The following is a 21,774-nucleotide window of genomic DNA, read 5'->3' as shown; positions in this document are numbered from 1 at the left end:
GCCCAATGCTATCATATGGGCCCATGAAAATAAATGCCTGAACACTGGCAGATGCTCTTGATTCATGTGTATTGGTTGGCTGACATTGAAAGTAGAGCCATGCTAACATATGATTCTATAGGGTAGGCCAATGCAGTTGGTCGGTATCCAGTAAAGTTGATTGTAGCTATTCAACAAACATCATTTATGAAGATCAATCTGTTGTAACCACATTCTACCAGTATATACAGAGGGACAGCCATCTAAGCAGAAACCATTACATCCTGAACTACATCCATGTATTTCACATAATGGGGGTGAGGGGTCCCCACAAAATTGTGAAGGCTATTGCACATGAACCACACCCAGATGATGCAATTGCCAGTGAATGTGACTCCATGCCTGACAATATGTCCAGAGCAGGCAACCATAGAACCAGAGTTATATCCCAGCTGAATTCCGAGGTTGGAAAGGGTCATGAGGCCATCAGAGTAATTGCCAATGCTGGTCATGAGGTTGAACCCCTCTGGAGCTGATCTTGGATCCCAGTGAAGGGGACATTGCCTGTTGCATATGATGGATGCGCAGTTGAAGACTGAGGCCCAAAGCTGGAGATGAGTATAAATGTCACTGAGATTGTTTTTGAAGGCCCATTGACCGAGATTGATGTGTATGGTGACCAACACCCAATACATCTCTGGATGCATGACCCAAAGGGCTGCTGAGGCAAGGAGGGCTGAGTGCTGCATTGATATGATGACCGATGGTCCATGGTCCCCCTTCAGGGTTGCTGATACCTTGGGAATGAACCCACCAGTGGCTGGAAAACCATGCGGCTAGAATATCTGAGTGAGCATCAGCAGCTTGGCAGAAGCAAGAGGTCTTACCTCTCAGCCTTGCTGGAACCAGCAGGGGGCAATGTTGATGCATCCCAGGGTCAGAGGGGGTTGGTCGCTGACATGAAAATAATCAGAACATGTCCTCCAATTGGTCTCTGTCCCACTGGACATGCTCCTCTTGAGGTGAAAACTCATGCTGACAGTTGCACTGTCCATATCGGCCTATTGGGTTACATCAAATGCTGGCTGATAAGCAATAATATGCAGACTCACTTGGATCCAGTGGTTAATTGCTTCTGGGAGGTACCATAAGATTATGTGGCCGCTGGAATTGATGAGGACTGAGGGCTTGTCCAATAATTGCTGGGAGGGATGAGAAAACTTTTGGAGCAGAGCTTCTTCATGTTTTGTGATCTGGCCAGTGGAGCGTCTGTCGAGGGCTTCATTGTAGCAAATCATGTCAAGATTGAGCTGAACTGGGATGGGTCAGTACATCTCTGACCAAGAGGAAGAAATGACTGACTCAGGTTTGTGTAGGCATTGACAAGAACCTGGGCCAGTTGCCGACAAGCAGGCATGGCTGGCACATCCAGTTCTAGCAGTGGCAAGACTGACTGGTGCCGACCAGTGACATGAAAAGCAAAGATCATGTACACAAAGTCGGCTGCAATGCATGTTGTATGCAATGCCCAGTCAGGATTTGGATCATTATTGGGGGAGAGGGAGAGGAGAAATAATTGTTGATTGGCTGATATAATAAGTGGCCCACACACAAGTAGTAGCACTATGTACATTTCCAGTACATTAGGTGAATCAGAGTCACATTATGTATACTTCTGGCATTCTCGGCACAATTGGTGGGAGGGCTTCATCTTCAGTTGCTCATATTCAAAGACCTTCAAGAACCGAATCACATTTAGTAAAACTATGTATATTTCCAGGATATTTGGTGAAATAAGGGATAGGACCATATGTACAGTAAGTAATCATAGTCACTGCTCAGCAAGATGGTATGTACAGTAAGTAATAATAGTGACCTCTCCCAACAAATCACCAATGAGAATCCAAGAGCTCATCCATCAGTGCCTCAAGTCTTGCCATGGTGGCTGCAGCCACTGTGGCAACTTGTGTCTTCTCCTCCAGCAAACAAGACAATGTGTCGCTGAGCTGTTGGAGATGGGCCCTGACTGCCACAATTGGATTGACAAGGGCGTCTCCATCTGCCTGGTCAGTGATCACAGGACCTGGAAGTAGCATTGTTCCCATCAGCTAGAAACAATAATGAGTGTAAGTTAAGGATGAGAGAGAAATGACTGACCAGCTGCTCAAAGTGGTCTCTGGTCATCTCCATGACCTCCTGATGTTACAACCATGTATGCCCCCTATTCATTTTCTCTCTTACTGTGTATTATGTCATGAGCCACATGATGCCGCTGCTAGACTTATCTTTGACTCATACCTTGTATTACATCATGACTGCCATTGCTGTCATTAGATGACCTATTCTTGCTATCACTTACACATCCATTATCTCTGACTCATATCCGTTCTCACGTCTGCCCTAAAGCACTTGTAGTTCACTATAAATAGTTCTCTTGTATGCTTTAGTTCTGCACTTTAATCTTACTAGGTTTTACCTGAAACATCCTTCGCTTGAGACCTCCAATCTCTTGTCATCTAAATCACACTTTAAGTTAGAAGCACTCCTTCTGACTTAGCTTACACTGAATGCTTGACTTATTGTCTCGCGTAGAATCTCGGCAGAGGTCCTGACTCTTATCAAGTCATCTGTTGTTAGAACTATCCTAGTTTGTAACACCTGAAGGTCCAAGAGCAGCAACTCAAACCCCAACCTGTCAAAATGATCCATCCACCAATTGTGGTTGTATTCTTGCATGAGTTGGTGAGTGGAGCCCAGGGTTGGGTCGCTTGGAGAGCAATGCACGAAGAATTCGTCATGGAATACATTGGTAGTGATGGTACTGGTTTGGAAGCGGATGAAGTGACCAATGATGCTGTGGAGGAGGTCAGGCATGGTGGGATGCATGTTGAACACCACACACATATTGATGAAGGGGAACACAAAATGCTGTAGGGGTCATCAGGTAAAATTTGATTGACTGACTGACTGACTGACCGATGAGACACTCACATCTGCTTCCCATTGAATGTGCCAAATGAAGCTGGCTTTGTAGGCCAGGGTGCAAGGCACATGGTTTTGGTTGCAGATGAGCCAGATGGCAGCAAAGTGAGATATGGCAAACTCTAAGACATTTGCAGCATCCCAAGCGGTGAAGTGACTCAGATTGTATACAGAAACTGTAGAGGAGTTGGACATATTGGGAGGTGCTAGGTGTAGTTCTGGGTAGGAAGGCATTTTGTAGTGATTGGTAATGTAGTTGTGGTGCATCCACAGTGGCACTCGCCATTGTCATAATTTAGGCAAGTCCAAATGCAGATGTGGCTGCAAGTGGACCCCAGTTACCCTGCCACCACAGCCACCCCTTTTATTCTTTCAAAGCCATCTTGGGCATTCTGGGAGAGTCAGAGATAAATCTGAGCCTGCTGGGCTGCATAGCACTGATGACCGACCATCTCATTTGCTTCGGCCTCATGTATTTGGCCGACCCATTGGTTGGATTTATGAAGAAAGAATTTTACTGTCCAAGTCATTTCCCGACTGATGAGCAACAGCTCCTCTGCCCAATGATCATGAAGTGCCAGGGTGCGCAGCCAATGGACACAGTAAACTGTGACAAGCAATTAGCAATGACCAGGACCGAATGAGACTGCATTGGTCAGCATTGGTTTGCTGAGTACACACATTCATTCATCCAGTCATTGCTATCGGAATCTCCCCCCACATCAATGGACCAGAACCATGCCAAGGTGCTATTCCTTTGACCACATGCATTTGGGTTGGCCACAATGGTAGTAGCCTTGAGGTCGGCCTTTTGCAATGGCCAATATTTGGTCAATAAGTCATTGGCACTGAGTTCGATGAGCTGCTTGTGGCATTTTGAGTAGATCTGTGTGTTCAACTGAAGAAGCCCATCAACCAAGTGCACCTGAGCCCATGCTCTGGTTGACTGAGCTTGTGATTTTGCCATCCAAACCATGGTGTGAAAGAGAACAGCCTTGTTGGCCAAGTTAACCCTGATGGCATGCAAAGTGTCATTTGCCTGACCTTCTCTCAATGATATTTCTTGCAGCACAAGGTTGGCAATGCCCCACTGGGTGCACTTGTCAACACCAATGTTGGAGGGCAAAGGAATCACCACTGTCTTAGGGTTGAACTCAACTGGCATGTCATCATCTTCATCATCAGACCAATTAGCATGGTCAGATGATGACCCCACAGACTGCAATTCTGCGGCATCTAATATCATGTTCATGCCATCTAGCTAGTCATAGCCCTCATATTCATCGCTGAGAAATGTGACTGCCACCCTGATGAATTCATCAAGTTGGCCTTGCAATTGGTTGCAATGCCGAGCCACAGCCAGCTTCTGGGTGTCGGTCAGCCGCCTTCCCAGTTTCTTTACATCAATTAGGAGGGCTACTTGGGTCTCCTCAAGAGTAATTCCAGCAGCCAGCCAAGTCACAGTACCACAGTGGATGTTGCCGGCCAGCCACCTTGCCTGGCGGTTCAACAGGCGCAACTCTTGCTGTTTTTTTGTTGGTGCTGTCTCAAACATGTCAGCATGTTGTAAATAGGTGTTGCATTGTGACTGACCTTTTGTCAATTTAACTTCATATATGTCCATGGCACTGGGATTTTGGAGTCGGTCATCCTGAGCTGCTGCGGCCTTGGCTTCCCATTCTGCTAGAGTTTCATTGTCAGTGGTCTCGCTCAACTGGTCAAATGCATATTGGCTATCTTTCACTCCCTGGACAGCTTCCTTGAATTTGCCTAGACACATCAGTATTTGTTATCTTGGCAATGCGTTATTACCCACTCATGTGAATCATCTTCATTAAATTGCAGTTGTTCATTTGAAAGTCCAAGCATTCCTTTCAGTGGGGGGTGGACATCCCCCTTGCCAAGGGCAATATAATGTTCAATGGTGCCCAAAGGGTCTCCATGATTTCGCCATCTATCCTTGTGGCACCAGTGATGAAGTTGGAGGCATACTGAACATAACATTTGTCTTGATGTCCATGAATGTGCCAGAGGCCAATGCCAGGAATGATGTCCATGCCCCATGGAAGATTGAGATATGGGGATACATCAATCCACTGGTTGAGATGCTTGTGGTATTGACAATTAATGTTGTAGAATGTGAATGCCCAGTCAAATCCATTGGTGTTGTAAGACAGTGCTTGACACAGCACATAATCCATGTTCATTTGCCTTAGGCTGACTGAAGCATCAGTTCAACCCAGTCCAATATAGTATTTTGAATGGCGAACCTTTCCCCCTTCTGAAAGTCCACCATTGAATGTGGAATGAAACACCCATGTCTGGCATAAGCACACCTGCCAATGCTGGTCACTTCAAGCCTGTGCCGAGATGCATTTGCTTGGTTGACCACTCAGTGATTGTTGTGATCAGACCTTTGCATGGTGTCCTGTGCATTGGCAAGATGCATTTTGTATTGGACATCACTGACCATGAATCCCAAGCCATCAGTCAATGCGACCTCATCAGTCAGATTGGCCAGATTGGCCTTGAAATTGCCATCCATTACCAAGGATCTTGAATACAGCCAGGCAGGATCAGCTGCATTCCTGTCTGCCAAATTGATGTTGACACCAGGCAAAAAAGTACAAGCTCCCCTGCCTTCAGCTTTCGCTTCTCATGGCCAAACCTGTGCCACTTGAGCTGTTTCAGCTGCCGCCACTGCCTGCCAACCCTCATCAATTCCTGGTATCAGTCCTATCGGCATTTATTAGCAATGTGATGGCAGCCATGATCCTCACTCACTGGAACCAGATGAGGGAAGATGCTGGATGTAACCCTCCTCAACTTACTGTAGTAGTTCATTGCCGATGTCCTGCATTCCAGGTTGTCCAACAGGAAGTTGTCCAACACTGCAAATGTGAATGCTGTCTTTGGTGAAGTGAAAGATGCAGGAAAAAGGCCAATATCAAATAGTTGCATGTCGGCACTCAGGGCCCTGGGGCACCAACAGAATCTGATCATCAGTGAGTGGAGCCACGAGGTATCCACCACCATGGTAGTCTAAGGATCATTGACCAGGGGCACCCAAGGGCCTTCGGTCAAATGGTTGTCTTCATCATCTGTGTTGTACCACTCATCAGTAAGTCCAGGGCAAGGCTCTCCTGCATGACCAAGGTGTATTTCCAGACCAATCTTGGTCAAGGAAGTGTCCTTGAAGAATTCCCCAGTCCATTGACTGATCCTATGGAGAGGCATGCAGCTGTGAGCAGTCCTACAGCAATGAGTGCAGAACAGGGGCTCGCCCATGCAGCCATGACATCTATAGACTCTGTCCTTTGGACAGACTGAGCAAGTTCTGGTTGAAGGTGGACCCTCTCGCCAAAGGAGCAGGTCCAAGTACTCATTGGTCTTGTCCTTCCACTGGTGCAGATAGTCATTTTGACTCTTGATAAATTCTCAGCATCAATAAATTGCATGAGGGAGGAAAATGGTGAGCTTGCCATGGACTTTTGAAGCCAACAAGGCTCCAAGTTCCATTCACCGAGGTCATAGTGTTGGTAGTCACCCTCCCCATGAAGTCCTCTGGGGGATCCCTTCTTTGTAGGGGATTTTCTAGGGGATGAATGCACTGATTTGCTTCTGTTGTCACGTTGAGCCTTGACAAATTGACCTTTATCTCCCCTAGTTGTTCTTTTGTCCACCCATCAAACCAAAGAGGATGCCTTAGGAGGACTCCAGGCCTTTGGCTTTGACTTGACCATGGACCGAAGTAGGGCTGAGATTGCCTGGATGAGTTGTTTGGAATAGAATGCTTAGACTTGGGGACAGTTGGGTCCTTGCATATGACTGTCAAACACTAAATGCAATGCATTATTGTACATAATAGTCATTTTGATCTCAGGTAAATCATCCTCAGGGATTTTCATGCTGGGATATGCATGGTTCACAGTCATTGCCTGTATAATAACTTTGAGAGGCCTTCAGGACCTCTGAGTTCACTGCAAATACCAACCAATGTGTTTCAACTGTTCTAATGAGTCCTGTAACAATGTAAATCATCCTATTTGGCACAATATGTGCCTTATGTGTGCTTATGGCACAGGCATGTCACACATTGGAAGCATTGCTCACAAGACCCTGCCCTCCATTTTTTCTTCCATCAACTGTATCAACCCTCCCCTGCACTCACATTTCCAGGTCTTCAATTTTAGCTTTTAAAACAGTGACATGCCTTGGACCAAGATCAATTCAGGGGATCAGCCTTGGTTGAACAACCAAGAGACCACCACTCTGCATTCCCATGTTGAGGACTGGGAGAAGGCGAGTGGAACTGAGCGACGACAGATTTTCAAAGCAGCTGCCAGAGAGGCCAAACTCCTTGCTCCAACCATGGACAAAGAGCTCTTGAAGCAATGGAAAGAGGTGAGTGTTTCAGCTCTAGCATCGGTCATGCTGTATGAAGACACTCTTCACATACAGAAATACAAGGAGTGGTTCCACAATCACAAGAAATGCAGGGCCAATGCCAAACCTTCCATGAAGCTCCAGAGGAAATGGACAGTGCGCCAAGTCATCGAAGAGCAAAGGAAGGCCAACATCCTTCAGCAGATATGGGATGAAGTTGAGGAGGAGACCAGGCAGAAGCCGAACCAGAAAGAAGTCCTGAAGAGGTATCAACCAATGATGATGGCAATCATGAAAGGCCTGAATAAAAAGGAGTTGGAGGAAGCTGAGGCAAAGGCCAATGAGTGGACCAATCAAGCACCTGATGCTGCAGTCCAGGCCAAGACTGCTGAGCAAAAGGGAGAAAAGATGATCAAGCAGTTTGCCACAGAGATGTTTGCTCAGGCTGGCATGAGACTGTTTGTATTGGGTTCCTGGAAGGATGAGAAGGGCTGCCTCATGACATCTGGGTGAGTCAGTTGGTCAGTTGGTCGGTGATCTTGTTGACATTGCCTGGTAGGTTTGACTTCAATGAACAGCTTGGCAAGGTATCCAGCTTCATGAAAACAAAGGACTGGCAGGTCATCCTAGCAGGATGGGAAGATTTCCTCGGTGATGTATTCAGTGAGTCTTGGGACAGTATGTCAGGTTCGGTATCTAATTGGCATCATGTCTACCAAGATCAAGATCAAGACCTGGAAGGCACTGTGATCAGAGGCACTCACCAGATCCCCAAACCATACTATGAGTTTGACCAGGACCACATGGGCTTGCTGATCTTGCCCAATATGGACAATGTCCCACTGGAAACCAAGAAGAGCATGATTTGGTCTTTCCTTACCATTCATTACAGTAAGCATCATATCAGGTAACTTGCACCATGTTCTGATCTTTGCTGCCACAGGAAGATGTTGTGGAAGGCCAAAGGTCCCGGTGCCATGGAGCAACATCTTGAAGGGACAATCCAGGTTCATCTCTAGCATATACCTGCTGGATGGTATTTAAATCTGGGAGCCATCCAAACTTACTCACTGTGAAGCCAACGCCTTGTTGGACTATTGGTTTGCTGACAGGAGAACCAGGTTGGACTGACATTTCAGTTCAAGGCCTGGATTGATGACAAGGGCAAGATGCACCCACCTGTGGGTGCTGGGTCTGATGACTCTGACAGTAATGCCAATGATGAGAGTGTTGGCCCCAGGCAAACCAGACAGGCATTGGCCATGTCCACAAACTCCCAGCCCAGTAGTCCCAACCACTGGCTGTCCCCACTTGTCAAAGGTCAGCCAAGGCTGACCAAACGACCTTGTATCAGTTCCACTGAGGAAGAATCAAGGGAGTCTGATGCTAATGATCATGTTGGCAATGCAGAAACCACCACTGCAAACTCAAGGCAGACCATTAGAGTGGAACCCACCACCAGCTCAACCAGGCCAGCCTTAGTGCATGATGCCTGACCAATGGTGCATTCAGCGGGATCAATCTCCCATCCCAGCAAGCCATCTGCCTCAGCCAAGACCACAATGCTGGCTGCACAGATTGCTGAGGGTTCAGATGATGAAACTCCCAGTAGTGTTGCAACAAAGGCTGGTCAGCGTCCTTGCAGCTTCTGCCCATGTTCAATTCAGCGGGGTCTTGAACACCTTTGCTCATCCCCAGCAGTGCAGGACCGAGCACCAAAGAAGACTAAAGCTGTCAGAGCTGCATCACCAGTCTTGCAGGATTGGTCACCGAAGAAGACCAGGGTCACCTGGTTAGTGGCAAACTTGCTCTCTGATGCAACAGCAAGGCACACCAGGAGCAAGGCCAACAACTCCCTTGGTGCCAGACCTCGGCAAAAGCCCAAGAGATATGCCGACTATACTTAGTCATTGTTGTGTTGTCAGTGCTTGGTACTCATGGGTAGTTAGTGTTGGTCATCAGTCATTGGTCATTGGTCATCGGGTCTTGATATCTATTACTACATCTTCGCAACACTTGGTATATACAATAAAATTAAGTAATCTAAACTACTGGATAGGGGATTTCCCCCTGCCCATTCTCCTCATTGCAAGCAGCAATAAATGCAAGGGATCATCCACCTGCTGGTGCATGGTCATGATATGTTGAATCTTGCTCATATCATTCCCAGCTTCAACATATCAGTGCCACGCACCCCTATAGGTCACAATCAAATCCTTGTCAGCATTGGTGACATCTATGGACTTGTGTCATTGGTAATCAGTGTGAAGACTTGGTGAAAACACTTACCTGATTGACCCATCAAGGTGTCAATGGTTTCAAGCCTCTCGTCTGCTCAGTGCAGCAATTCCTCACTGCCTTCCACAATCTGACTTGGCAAGCCATGCCAAGTCAGTGCACTGTCATAGTCACCATCTGTGCCCAGTGGCAAATCTCCCCAGCACATGTCAAAATTGGCTGAATATAAGTCAGTCACAGTCAGTCTTGTAAATGACCAATACTCACCTTCATACCCTACTGCCAATGCAGGTGTTTCTTCCCAACACATATCATAGGTCTTGGTCTTCATCAGTGCCAAGTTGACCTTGGATGCCATTGGTGTGTCATCCCAACAGAGGTTGTATTGAATGGTGGGTTGAGGCTCAGCTGTACTTGTGGCAATGATCGGCGCAGGATCAACCTTGGCATCCCAGCACATGTCAAATGCTGTCTTGGGTCAGCAATCAGCCATTACATACATGGCCAGGACTTACTTTTCATGCCAAAATGTGGCTTGGCCAATGGACCCACATTTGGTGTCTCCACAGTCAGCGCTTTGTCAGCCCCGGTACCCCAGCACATGTCAAATTCTGGAGTATCGTAAATGCATAGCAAAGGTCAATTGAATCAAACACCTACGTTCCTGTCTGAAATCTGCCTGAGCAATTGAGTCTGGTTTGACCAAGGTGCTTGGTGGTTTGTCACTCTTGGTGCCCCAGCACATGTCAAATTCTGACATTTCATCAAGAAAATATCACAGGTGAAGTCAATGAAGCACTTACTTTCATGCCCAAAATGTTCCTTGGCAAGCTCCTTTGCAGTTTTCTTGTGGGATGGCATGAGTGATTGTTTGGATTTAGTCTGTCAACGAGTGTGGTATTGAGTAGGTGGTTTGGGTCGAATGTGAATCATCTGCAGACCCGGAGGAATCCCCGCTCTTTGAGGGGATGGAGTTGGCCACAACTTTGGTGGTACCCACTGGTCCCAAGTGACAAAACAGTTCTGATCGGCTTTGATGCACTCATCTTGTAATCTCTGAGCTTTGTCAATCAGATGTTCCTGAGAATCCACAATGCTGGCAATGGATTCCGACAGTTGTGTGCTGGCAGGTGGCATGGTTGGATGTGATGTGTGGACCACTGTAATCACGATTTGGATCAACAATGCAGAAGTCACACAGTCACTGCCACACCTCAGCCATTAATGGTGGTGTCAAATTTTGCCGACCAAAGCATCATTTGTGGACTTCAGTGTTCAAGTCCAATTCATGTCCACACCAAGTTCTTTCCTATTTAACAAGGTCAACACCCTTCATCTCTTCCTATCTTTTATACATTCTTGAACTCTTACATCATCTCAATCCCACTATCACAATGTCTACCAAACTCAAATGCAACTTTGCTTTGGCACTCACTGATGCTTCTGTCCATGCTGCAGTTTGCTGAGTTAAGCTTTGGGAAGCAGATGGTTGTGTGGTTGTTGACCAAGCTCATGATATTGCAAGTGAAGTGGTGAGTTTCTTTCAGCCCGATTCCTCTCATGCACATACTGACACTCCAAAGTCCACTGCTCTTTGGCAGTATGGCAGGCTTGCCTTGGTCGTCTTGCCATTCTTGCTCTCTGCAGCAGCCGAGGTGAGGGTGACCATGAATAAAGGTGAGTGGCCACTGTGGGCTCATGTGCAGGATAAAGATCCTTGCATAGAGGCCCACCTGTTCTTCTCAAAGACCGCTGGTTATGGTGAGTTGGCGTATTGCTGCAGATGATACTGACATCTGTTAACTAACCTTCCTTCACAGTAAAAGGCAGCACAACTGCACCTGTACCTGCACCTACACCTCAGGTTGCCCCGGTCCCAGCTCCCAAGGACATTTCCATCCCCCAATCAACCCTCTCCCTGTCGCCAGTCATCAGATGACCAACAAGGGAAAACAACCCGCCCACAGGACTTGCAGGTCCAGAGAGGACAGCCCAGATGCCGACAAAGGCCACAAGAGACGCAGAGTGTCCAAGGCAATGTCAAAAGCCTTGCTCACCGACACTGAGGACCAGGACCAGGACCAGCTTCCTGGACCTGTCATTGTACTGCCAAAGGTATGTTTTGTTTTTTAATGCATTGTCATGCATGTTTTAACATCACTCTAGCGGTCAAAGACCATTGAACCTGCACCAGTTGCTCCACCAAAATCAAAGGTAAGTACATCAGTGTTGTGCATCTTCACCCAGTTGCTAACTTGCAAGCAGGGATCAACTCAAGGGGTCAAGAAGGTGAGATTTACCTCTGCCCTGTGATCTCCACCCCTCAACATTTCTCATCAGCAGTCCAAGGTCACCATCGGCCCCATGCCTGACAAAGGCAAAGGGAAGGCAAAGGCAGCCAAGATCGCTGACATTGCTGAGGTTGCCAAGCCATCCTGAGGTCACCAACTTGCAAAGGCTGATGCAGAGGCCAATGTTGTAAGTCACCTGTCTTCTACCTCATACCGAGCAAGAGTACTAATCATCCAATAGTATGACCCACCCTGCAAGAGGTGTGTTGACATGGACATGCCATGCCTCGTCATTGTTGGCATGAATGGGCAGCCTATCAAGGCCTGCTCCAAGTGCCACAAGATGAAGGTGCAGTGCAACTAACCAGCATTAGCCACATCAGCCCAGCAGCCCACCCACACTCCCCTGAAATCCAAGGCCACATTGGCCTCCAAGCCCAGGGCATGCTCAAGGAATGCCAGAGTGACTTCTTGGGCACATCCAGCAACTCCCATCTTGGAGTCTGAGGAGGAAGCAGTGAAGGACACAGGTAAGTCATTCTTTGTTTCATCTGAATGCGCTTTGACATTCTTTCTAGATGCCTCAGTTCCCACTGCTGAAGCAGCTGACATCAAGGCTGATGTTGATGCCAGGAAGCCTGCTGACATTGATGCCGAGATGCAGGATGTGGTCACTGGCAATCAGCCTGACCCCATCGCTTTGGCAGATGACTTCCCTGCTGACCATTGGCTGGAACCCACCTCTGACGACATGCCCTTGGGCATCCCCTCCCCCACTCCTGCTGCTGACCACATTTCCCTCCCCTTGGCATCTTTGCTGCCGACCATCAGCAATGTTCATGAATGTGTCCTTGCCCTTGCTGCACAGGTCACTGCCATGCAAAATGGCCAACCAGGATGCTCTTGCCAGGGTTGATGCTATGGAGAGAGATTTCAAGACCTGCATGTTGCCAATGCGTGCGGAGTTCTCTCAGATGCAGCAAGATGTCGGCCACACTGTCACAGTTGTTGATGGCCTGGTTGGCTTGGTTGAGAAGCTTCGCCAGGCACACTGCCAGCAATCCATCCTTCCCAGCACTGACCATCAGCAACCTTGGTCCTACTGTGGCCACCATGCAGGTGCAAGCCTTGGGCATGGAGTTTTTGAATGGAGTGTATGGTCCTTTGGTCAGTCCTTTGGTCAGTCCTTTGGTTGTTGCCCCTTCAGCTTCTCACCCTTTTGGTTGTCTTGACGTCCAAGGCACCACCTTCATGTCCAGCCAAGCTGCCTCAGTCTCAGCACTTGCCAGTCCTTCATTGGCTCCTCCTCAGGTTGGACCATGTTCTGCCTTGTCATTGCCTCCATCTGCTGCACAGTCTGTCCCTTAAGGCATGACTGAATACATAGTTGTAAATAGAGTTTGGGTTGGTCATTCAGTGGACTTCATAGTTGTACAATAGATTATTTGCCAGTCATCATGGACCCCATAGTTGTACCATACATTATTCGCCAGTCAGCATATTCAGCCTGTATATCAATATCCAATTCAATTGGTTGGGTTTGTATTTACTGTGTGACAAGAACCGACAGTATGTTGGCTGAATTGATCTTGTTTTATCCAAGCTCCCTGCATGACATGGATTTATACTCCATGCAATTGGTCAGTCGGCCCATGCAATCAATAGGTTGGCCCTTGCAATCAATAGGTCGGTCCATGTGATTCCCCACACCAAACACTCCACCAACTCTCACAATACACTAACATCTCTTGCCACTGGTTCACATTCTATGTGTGACTGACAGCATCATCTCATTCATCTTTTCAAGTTGGTGCCCCAATTTGTACTTGTCTTCCACTATTCACTGACATCTTCTTGCCACTGGTCGGCATTCCATATATGACCAATGGTAGATTGCCTTGCCCACTTTCATATCACTTGGCCCAAAAATGTTTGACCAACTGTGTTCTTGACCAAGGTGGTCCTGGCATGTACATCATGAATGGGATCTATGCTATCCATCATCCATCATATTTTACCGAGGTGGCCCTGGGACATATATTATGATGACCAACCCATTGACCGACCAGTGTCTGCAATACATCTATATGGTTTGAATATTGGCCCATCTGTATATATCAGTACCACCACCCACTCAGCCCACCTGTTCATATCAGGTATATATTTCATACACTACTACCTACCAAATTCAATAGAAAAGTGTACAATTATCTACTACACCACATACTATGGGCCCACTGATTGTATCAGATAAACACTTGATGTTGGCCCATCTGTATTTAACAGAACAATACATTGATGGGCCCACATGGGCTGGCCTGTGTGGAACAGGGAATTTTCAACCTCAGCTGTATGTTTTTATCAAGGGTTAAGTAACTGCAGTATGTGGTTGGGAGGTGTTAAAATAGGGTAAATCAAACTATCAAGGAAGAACTGAATGATTGAACCTTAACATGAGTCCGGAGAATGTTGTGGATAAACCAAAACAATACATTGAGATAGACAGTCCAAACAGGCCTGTTAAAATGACAGGCTTCCATCCAATGTGGTCTGATATATGACTCCAATGAAGAATGGTGAGTGCTTGCATAGCAAAGAATAGGGAGTACTGCATATACTTAAAGGTGAGGTATAAGCATCATTCAGGTCAGACTCACCATCAGCCCAACATAGTATCCTACACTTGTTTCATCGCCATCTGTAATCCCAATATCTCTTATTAACTGACATGCAACGAACATTAAATACCTATTAATTGATTTGGCTATGAGAAAAAAACATACCTGAGGTGTGAAGGGGCTGATAACTTGTGAAGTAAGTGATTCTGTGAGCTGAAGAAATAGTATGATAGAGAATTGACACCAAGGCAATGGTGTCCTGGCCTTCTTCTGCTGTAGGGACAGCAGCAAAGGTGTCTCTTTGTCCAGCTGTTGTTGGGACATGATCGATCACACCCAAAGTAAAGAGTCGAGGAAAGAAAACTGTCTAGAGATTCTGGATGACACTAATAGTACATAAATGATTAATGTGATGCAATAACTTATAAGCAAAATATGTGATTTACACCAAGTCACACCATCCTGTAGCTACATAGAGACTAGTAGCACTTGTGACTAAAGCTCATATGGAGGCTAGGCATCAGTCAAGTCCCACAAAATGCTGGAACAGCCTCAATAGCATCAATGAATGAACAAACATGATTCAATCATTGTTTCATTGGCCACCAGATTTTGTTCTGAACCCTCTTCTCTATGTTAGATTCTTCTTTCCTCTAAATTCTAGAAGTGATTGGTGGCAAATCAGCAGTTTCCTGGTACCTCAACCAACATCCCAAACTTGAAGCTGAAGCTTCAAAAGCCCAGTAACTGTGTACACACACTACAGGTTTCTTCAACCAACCCTGCCAAAGGACAAAGAATCTTCCTCGACACAAGTTGCACTCCTAATATTCAGCAATCCAACATGTTGCAAATGGTAAGCAGGGAGCCGACAGAAGAAAAGCATTAGTAGGAAATGTACATTATTCTCTATTCGGTGAATGCATTGCACTGGAGATCAATGTTTCAAATTTAAAGAGAATGTGACCATGTTCTAACCATTGCTCTTGGCTTCGAGCCCAGTTAGGGTGTGACATGGGTAGTGTTTGCCTGGGCAACACTCACAGGTGAATTGTGGGTCAGGTGGTATGGGTCATGGGTACTCATTTTGGTTCACCCACACAGGTATGGGTAGAGGGTCCTGCAAAATTGGGTACCTGCAGGTACCCACGGGCAGGAGACTTAAATCTGTGGCAGTGTTACATTGACCATTATCTGTTATTATCAATGGATTATCTTCATAAAATTCTATGTGACACCACATATTGCAGTGACCTATCTCTGTATTATACAAGTGAATGGACATACATAATATCCCATATGATATGGGCCAGTGGACCATGGGCCAAAGGTAAAAATATCCCCAACTATGATGGATGGGCCAGGAGGGATATTATTCCTGATGGAGGCAGGTGGGCCCATGTGGGGAATATGTACAGTAGATGAGTGGGCTGATGGACATGAATATTCTATAGATGGATGGGCTGAGGTAGTTGGACATTATGTAGATGGGTGTACCAATGTAGATGTGTATCAGATAGATGGGTATGCCATGGGTACTTGTTATCACATACACAGGTGGGCCCAGATGTATATTATATTAGACAGGTGGGCTGAGGGCAACAATATATTATATTAGACAGGTGGGCCAAGGGTGGTATATAATATAGATGGGTGGGCCCAGGTGAATGATAATTGTAGACATGACAGAGCTTAGGTAGTTGTATATCATCCAAATCAAAGGAGGTAATAATTCAAAGTCATCTAATGATGAAGGTCACAAGTGCCAGAAAACTGAGCACCCAGTACAGATGCAAACATGTAGTACTGACTACTGAGTAGCTAATACACATGGCTTGTGTTGCCCTATGAGACACCAAGTTCCGACTACCAAAGCTTGAGTGAAGCATACTGAGTGCTGAGACCTGGGTCTTGACAAACGAATATTTGATATCCAGCACACTTCCAATCATCTGGTATTTCATTGAGCAATGGATGATAATACATCTTTGAAAGATAACATCATGCAAGGCTCCCTTATCTGATCCTCGCTATCTCCACCCCCTTTAACACCAAAGTGTGGACATGCAAGATTCAGCATCTGATTTCACAAGATCAATTCCATCATGACTGTTTCTTCCACTTCTGATATTGAAATAACCCTCTGGCACACTTGGGCCCTGACTGTCACTCATGAGGCATGTGAATATACCAAACAGAAATTCAATGCAGAGAAGACAGGAGGAGACCCAGTTATACCTTCTCTGAACCTAGACACTGATCTGGTGATGGCTTGTGATCAATTGGTTGATTGCCTGATAAAGGCATATAAAAATCCCAGTGGGTCTTCCTGCAGATTCAGAAAATTCATTTTATCAGTCAAATTGCTTCATCACAGTTCAGATGCAGATCAATATTGCAAGATATAGCAAATTGATCTCCCTGAAGGATACCAGGCATAATGAAGAGAGAGAGGAGAAGTTGCTTGAGAGGTGTCCTCCTGGCCATGAGGGCACAAAGTTGGTCAAGATACCCACCACCATTCTTGATGCATCTGGTGCCATCATTGCATGGTACCTCCCAGACGCCCTGACTGATGCCACCCAGGTGTGTAATATATATTGTTACTTGATGGATATTGAACATCAAATGGTGCCTACAGAAGGAAATTTGGGCAGCCTCTGATTTGCTTGCTCCAATCCTTGAAAAAAGTGTCAAGCTTGACAGCAATTGGTGAACTAATCAAGAGTGGTTTAAACCAAGCTCAGAAAACGATGTCTTAACTCCTGGATGCATCAATTTATCTCTGGCATGGTTTCAACAGGGGCATGAGGTAGGATCTGATGAGATGGTAATTTTGGTAGTTAAACTCACAAATCCCCTAGAATCAGTCAGATCCAGAGGTATCTGCATCATTGAAGGGGGCATCCTCTGAGAAGATCCTCAAAGCCATTGTGAGGCCAGCAGCCATTGCAACAGCAGCACTCAGGGTGATGCATCCTGAGCAGTACTGGGCAGGTTTGTGAGCCTTTGTGAGCCTCAGAGAAAAGGCACAAAGCAAGGAACTGCCAAAGATGTCAGAGACTCTCCAGTACTGGGCATCCATGTTTAACAGCCTGTCTGTTGTTTCCAATTGGGAAACCCCCAATCATCAAGACCATTTATCTATTCCTGAATGCTTCGATATTCTCACTACTGTGGGGAATTATTCTAATGCTTGGATGAGTATGCCAAGCCTTCAGCTGGAGTTCAGGTACAATCTGGGTTGTATGATTGCATTTTCTGGAAGGATTGTGAGACATGGGGTTCATGCAGTGGAAGGGGATTGGATTGCTTGGGCATGGTATATGAGGGATTCTGTTCATATTTATGCTGGGGTTCTGTCATGTGGATGGGCTAGGGTGGATTACAAACAGTGAAAGATCAAACAAGTAGAAAGTGTAGTTACCCATGTTAGTACCTACTGTCAAATACCAGATATTAGATATCTGGATCTTGAATATTTGGGCCTCGATATCTGGAACTTGACACTTGATAGTTGGAACTTGATACTTGATACTTGAGATTTGAGATTTGGGACTTGATATTCGGGATTCAATATTCAGAACTCAATATTCAATATTTGATGCTCAATATTTGGAATTTGACATTCAATAGTCAAGTCTTGATATTCGAGATTTGGGTTTTGATAGTCAGGACTTGATATTTGGGACTTGATATTCAAGATTCAGGTCTCAATAGTTGGGACTTGATAGTTGGGACCCGATATTTGGGACTTGATACTCAATAGTCAAAATTTGGAACTCGATATTCAGAATTTGACATTCGATAGTCGGGTCTCAATATTCAATATTTGAGATTCAGGTCTTGATAGTTGGGTCTTGATATTTGATACTTGATACTTGATACTTGAAATTTGGAACTCAATATTCAGAATTCAATATTCAATATTTGGGACTCAATACTTGATAGTCAAAATTTGGGACTTGATATTTGATAGTCGGGTCTCAATATTCAAGATTTGGGACTCCACATTCAGAACTCGATATATGATAGTCTGGACTTGATACTCGATATTCAGTATTCAGGACTTGGCATATAATGTTAGGTTAGATATTTGGAAGATGGTATGTCATTTTCATGGAGTTTGGACTTCAACATTCTGAACTCAAGGACTAGGACTACTCTCCTCTTCCTCTGTTCAATCTGGTTAGGATGCAGGTGTACACTTCAATCTCTGCCATCTTTTCATGGATGCCCTCTTGTTGCTCCTCAACCAATGTCCAGAGGTGTTCTCTAATCCACTTCAGTGCCAGCAGTGATGGAACTGAGGTTTCATCCACCTGCTTGGGAAGAACAAGACCTTCGTCCTCAATGCCAGACTAGAAAGGATTAGTCATCACTCAAGAAAATTGTGCATAATTCTCACTAGCCAATGCTGATAGTGACAGACACAACTAGTGATTACCTGATCATATTGCCATAATTCATTCAGGATTGCAGTGTGTCCCATCCACCATGGAGTATCATAGCTGGATACAATCCTAGAGGGATCTCCCAGATCTGCGATATCATGAAAGAGACACAAGTGGGATGAAAAGATGTGGTCTGGAACCATGTTCCAGGTGAGCTGGGGAAACAACTGAAGAATATGAGTGACCAGGTTTGGAATAACCGAGATGATGTGCCTTGCAGCCAATGTGGGAAACACAACAAGAAGAGAACTGGAAAGTAGACTTCTAATGTTGGGCTAAATGTGCTATGCCTAGCTGCTATTCAACCCTAAAGGGTTTCTGGACTAAGCTCAGTGCTCAGAGAGGATAGGAAATCATGCTAATAACTCTCAGTCTCAGACTGGTACTGGTAGGTGGTGAAAACTATGATGATTACATAAGCACCAAAAGTGCGAACATAACACTAAGCAATATCTGCCTATACAAGCCCACAGAATATGAAATCCCTACACTGAGTACTGCAGGATGGGTGTCACAAAAGTCTGTTGGAAATCTCAGCATTGACCACCACAGTCATCAGTCTCTTACAGCAATCTCCCATTGCAGCCCAGCTTTAAAGTGCATGATCCGAGCAGCAGAAGGCTCCTCAGTATTGGCAGCCTCTGTCTGATATTGAGAGATAGATGCTCAGATGCATGATGCAGCCATTGACAATGTAGCTGCAATATCTGAAAGACTCAGTGTGAGGGGTCGGTATTCATTGCCAGAATCCTCAGTATCAGAAGTAGATGCAGGAGGAGTATGTAATACAGGCATGGCTAATGCAGGAGTATGACACTGGCAATCACAATGACAGTTGGTTTGGATGTGAAGATATGAACCACTGATGGATGGATAAGAAATTCAAACTCCAACATGGGCTGACCTGGCCAATTGCTGAGACTCAATTTTTGGGTTGAAATAGCTGTTTCATATCATCAGCAGAACATATTCATTCATCTCAAGCATCTATTAACATGCTCTGCAGGTCTTGAAATGCTGCCTGGGCATCCTGTGCCAGTAATTAATACATTTGGGATTGCCTTCCCAAGTAGCATGCATGACCTGGAAGGTGTTTCACCAATGATTCCCACATCCTGTCACCCCATTGGGTTGCTTTCCACAAGAAAAAGTTACAAGTCCAATCCATCTCCAATTGGACCAATGTCATTTCTTTCTTCCATCAATCCTGTAGGGCCTTTGCCTGAAGCCAATGAACTCAGTAAATTTTGGATGGGTCCCATCAGCTGAATGTGAGATATGTCAAGCATGCCTGAACTCACATTCCTCATTCCACAAGTGATCAGGACCTCCCAGGTTGACTTCAATGGACCAGAACCAAGCGAAGGACTCATTTCACTGACCTTCAGCATTTGGATTGCCAACAGCAGTGTTGATTTTGAGCTGGTCGCAAAGCAGGGGTTTATATTTCTGAAGCTGGTCTTGCCCCAGCTCAAGTTGCATCATTTGCTTCTGGGTCTTTGTATATATACTGGCATGGAGGGACACTGCCTGCTGCACTGACATCACCTGTGACCAAGCTCAAGTTTTCAGGGCTTGAGATTTGGCTTGCCTAACCATTGTTTGGAACAGGATTGCCTTGTTGCACAAGTGAATTTGGAGGTTGTGAAGGGCATAATTGGCCTGCCCTTCATGAAGTGACATCTCCAGCAGAATCAGATCCTCTGCCATACAGTGTCTGCATTGATCTACCCTGAGGTTTGATGGCAATGGGATGACAGTGAGCTCGGGGGAGTTTGCCCATGTATCAGATGTGTCAGTGAAATCTGCTGGGTCATCATCAAGATCATTGAGAATGTCTACATTCAAGTTGCCAGGATCGTCATCTGCATCAAATCCCTCTCCCAGATGCATAAGAGCAGACTGAGTGAATCCATCTATCTGGCCATGGAGATGATTGTGTTGCCAGGCGATGTCTAATCTCTGTGTCTTGGTAGTTCTTCTTCCAATTCTTCAGACCTCGATGAGCAATGCAATTTGAGCCTCTTTAATTGCCAACCCCATTGATATCTATGTTGCCACAGATCTGCAAGCAGGTGCTGCATTATGGGCATTACCATCCTCTAGTAGTCTAAGCTCAATCTCCATTTTGCTCAGTGCTGAGTGCAAAAATTAATTCTGACTTTGATGGAGCCAAAGTCAACTTACCCTTCTTGATATTAATCTCATATACATCCATTGCTGGAGGATCATTTATTCTGCTGGACTGAGCGATCCTCTTGCTAGCTAACCATTCTGTCTTTAAATCTGTGGGTGCTGCTTCATCGAGTCTGTTGAAAGCCTTTTCACTTTTGGTAATGTCATTCTTTGCCTGCTTGTATTTATGGCAAAGGGTCCTTTCATGTGGATCATCTTGCAGAAATTGGAATTGTCCATCTGATAATCAAGACATTCCTTTCAATGTGGGGATGACATTCCCCGAGCAGCAGGGGAAATCAGGTTGAGACATGACCATAGGGTCTCCATGATCTCTCCATCAATCCAACTGATGCCTTCAATAAAATTCAATGCATATCAGACATAGCAGCTGTCCTGATGTCCATGGACATGCCACAACCCAATTCTGGGAATGATGGTCAATTCCAGAACCATTTCAAGAAATTGGCTTTGATCCACCCAAACCTGAAAGTGCTTGTTGTATTGACAGTTGATATCATAGAAGGTGATAGCCCTGGTAATGCCTTCCATGTTGTGCTGGGCAGCCTCACAAAGGGCATAGTCCATATTCATTTGTCTGCAAATGATGCATGGTTAACTCATGAACATTGAATGGCATGTTTGGCTTGC

General features: G+C 45.6%; 9 protein-coding genes across 9 annotated transcripts; 3 read left to right on the top strand and 6 right to left on the bottom strand.

Moving 5' to 3' along the window:
- Positions 1-371: 371 nt before the first annotated feature.
- BJ212DRAFT_1202632 (uncharacterized protein) lies at positions 372-611 on the bottom strand (the record flags this gene model as incomplete). Its single annotated transcript, XM_041329102.1, has 1 exon — positions 372-611. A coding segment is annotated over one exon (240 nt), but the record flags the coding sequence as incomplete, so codon positions are not given.
- A 1,257-nt stretch (positions 612-1,868) lies between these two features.
- Positions 1,869-3,195, bottom strand: BJ212DRAFT_1479153 (uncharacterized protein; the record flags this gene model as incomplete). The annotated part of the gene is made up of 5 exons (XM_041339823.1): positions 1,869-2,087; positions 2,137-2,175; positions 2,542-2,833; positions 2,882-2,907; positions 2,956-3,195. 5 exons carry the CDS (start codon positions 3,193-3,195, stop codon positions 1,869-1,871), a joined length of 816 nt encoding a protein of 271 aa, XP_041194703.1.
- A 2,502-nt stretch (positions 3,196-5,697) lies between these two features.
- Positions 5,698-5,997, bottom strand: BJ212DRAFT_1268178 (uncharacterized protein; the record flags this gene model as incomplete). Its single annotated transcript, XM_041330714.1, has 1 exon — positions 5,698-5,997. The coding sequence occupies one exon, from the start codon at positions 5,995-5,997 to the stop codon at positions 5,698-5,700; it is 300 nt and encodes a 99-aa protein (XP_041194702.1).
- A 6-nt stretch (positions 5,998-6,003) lies between these two features.
- BJ212DRAFT_1268503 (uncharacterized protein) lies at positions 6,004-6,267 on the bottom strand (the record flags this gene model as incomplete). Its single annotated transcript, XM_041330733.1, has 1 exon — positions 6,004-6,267. A coding segment is annotated over one exon (264 nt), but the record flags the coding sequence as incomplete, so codon positions are not given.
- A 903-nt stretch (positions 6,268-7,170) lies between these two features.
- BJ212DRAFT_1479151 (uncharacterized protein) lies at positions 7,171-9,254 on the top strand (the record flags this gene model as incomplete). The annotated part of the gene is made up of 9 exons (XM_041339822.1): positions 7,171-7,365; positions 7,423-7,856; positions 7,907-8,010; positions 8,068-8,254; positions 8,291-8,354; positions 8,469-8,667; positions 8,702-8,828; positions 8,882-8,976; positions 9,049-9,254. 9 exons carry the CDS (start codon positions 7,171-7,173, stop codon positions 9,252-9,254), a joined length of 1,611 nt encoding a protein of 536 aa, XP_041194700.1.
- Positions 9,255-9,682: 428 nt separating this feature from the next.
- On the bottom strand, positions 9,683-10,722 carry BJ212DRAFT_1298314 (uncharacterized protein; the record flags this gene model as incomplete). The annotated part of the gene is made up of 6 exons (XM_041332684.1): positions 9,683-9,804; positions 9,853-10,053; positions 10,101-10,196; positions 10,246-10,338; positions 10,389-10,467; positions 10,582-10,722. The coding sequence occupies 6 exons, from the start codon at positions 10,720-10,722 to the stop codon at positions 9,683-9,685; spliced, it is 732 nt and encodes a 243-aa protein (XP_041194699.1).
- Positions 10,723-11,022: 300 nt separating this feature from the next.
- Positions 11,023-13,244, top strand: BJ212DRAFT_1298313 (uncharacterized protein; the record flags this gene model as incomplete). Its single annotated transcript, XM_041332683.1, has 14 exons — positions 11,023-11,117; positions 11,195-11,240; positions 11,292-11,346; positions 11,450-11,700; positions 11,752-11,799; positions 11,851-11,874; positions 11,926-12,006; positions 12,053-12,063; positions 12,118-12,137; positions 12,190-12,339; positions 12,362-12,406; positions 12,455-12,744; positions 12,773-13,043; positions 13,084-13,244. The coding sequence occupies 14 exons, from the start codon at positions 11,023-11,025 to the stop codon at positions 13,242-13,244; spliced, it is 1,548 nt and encodes a 515-aa protein (XP_041194698.1).
- A 1,054-nt stretch (positions 13,245-14,298) lies between these two features.
- Positions 14,299-14,818, bottom strand: BJ212DRAFT_1268119 (uncharacterized protein; the record flags this gene model as incomplete). Its single annotated transcript, XM_041330707.1, has 3 exons — positions 14,299-14,484; positions 14,534-14,599; positions 14,660-14,818. The coding sequence occupies 3 exons, from the start codon at positions 14,816-14,818 to the stop codon at positions 14,299-14,301; spliced, it is 411 nt and encodes a 136-aa protein (XP_041194697.1).
- A 2,434-nt stretch (positions 14,819-17,252) lies between these two features.
- Positions 17,253-17,892, top strand: BJ212DRAFT_1268202 (uncharacterized protein; the record flags this gene model as incomplete). Its single annotated transcript, XM_041330718.1, is given in 3 exon segments — positions 17,253-17,306; positions 17,365-17,495; positions 17,511-17,892. Coding segments are annotated over 3 exon segments (567 nt in total), but the record flags the coding sequence as incomplete, so codon positions are not given.
- Positions 17,893-21,774: the final 3,882 nt, after the last annotated feature.

The sequence above is a fragment of the Suillus subaureus genome (genome assembly GCF_016647635.1).
Source record: "Suillus subaureus strain MN1 chromosome Unknown BJ212scaffold_10, whole genome shotgun sequence".
Classification (NCBI taxonomy): Eukaryota; Fungi; Basidiomycota; class Agaricomycetes; order Boletales; family Suillaceae; genus Suillus; species Suillus subaureus.
The sequence above is the reverse complement of the archived record's forward strand: the minus strand, read 5'-3'. Positions and strand labels throughout refer to the sequence as shown.